The following is a 727-nucleotide window of genomic DNA, read 5'->3' on the forward strand; positions in this document are numbered from 1 at the left end:
GCACACGGCGGGTAGGGGTCGGGGTGCAGGTGGGGGCGGGAGGGCCTGGACCCACTGAGGTGCTAGCCCTGGGCTGACCAGTAGGAGGCCTGCTGGAGGCAGCTGAGGCAGAGGGAAGGCCATGGAGGACAGAGGCGGGCTCGTCCTGAAGGTGGCCCTGCGTGTCCCTGAGTCTCGGCAGAGCTGCGGTGGGAAGGAGGGAGCGGACACTGACTGTGGACCCAGCCCGGGGGGCAGGGCAGAGCTGAGACCAGAACCAGGGGCCCAGGCAGCTGTCTGCTCAGAGTACAAGCCCTTTCTCCAGATGGAGCCCCCAGGATGAGGGGCATCCGCGGGGTGCAGAGGATGCACAGGGGAGGGACCGCCAGAGATGAGGCAGAGAGGCGTCCTCAGCGGGCACCACGGTCCTCAGCACCTGACCGGTGTGCATGTCCCCAGGGCAGCCAACCTTCTGCCTTAACCCTGCGTTAAGATTGGCAGTGTCTGTGGGGCAGTCACTCCCGCTTTGGCCCATACAAGCATGATGGCGCCGAATGTGGAGCTGGGGAGAGGTTCAGACGGCACCCGTCACTGCCCGCATGGCCTGTCCCCCCACCGTCACTTCTCCCTGGGCCGGCCACTCCCCAGACCCCACTCAGAAGGGGTCCGCTCTGTGGGGGAACTTCAGTCGGTCCCGGGACCCCGTCACCACCTGCCCTGAGATCCTGGCACAGAGCCCCTTAATTTC

General features: G+C 66.3%; 1 protein-coding gene across 1 annotated transcript in view; it reads left to right on the top strand.

Moving 5' to 3' along the window:
* The window catches only part of SARDH (sarcosine dehydrogenase), a 63,370-nt gene that overhangs the window by 3,795 nt on the left and 58,848 nt on the right, over nucleotides 1-727 (top strand). Inside the window, exon 5 of the mRNA XM_010832766.1 lies at nucleotides 3-11. Within this exon, the coding sequence (XP_010831068.1) occupies nucleotides 3-11 (9 nt within the window). The remainder of the gene's footprint in view (nucleotides 1-2; nucleotides 12-727) is intronic.

The sequence above is a fragment of the Bison bison genome, unplaced genomic scaffold (genome assembly GCF_000754665.1).
Source record: "Bison bison bison isolate TAMUID 2011002044 unplaced genomic scaffold, Bison_UMD1.0 scf7180017862242, whole genome shotgun sequence".
Classification (NCBI taxonomy): Eukaryota; Metazoa; Chordata; class Mammalia; order Artiodactyla; family Bovidae; genus Bison; species Bison bison.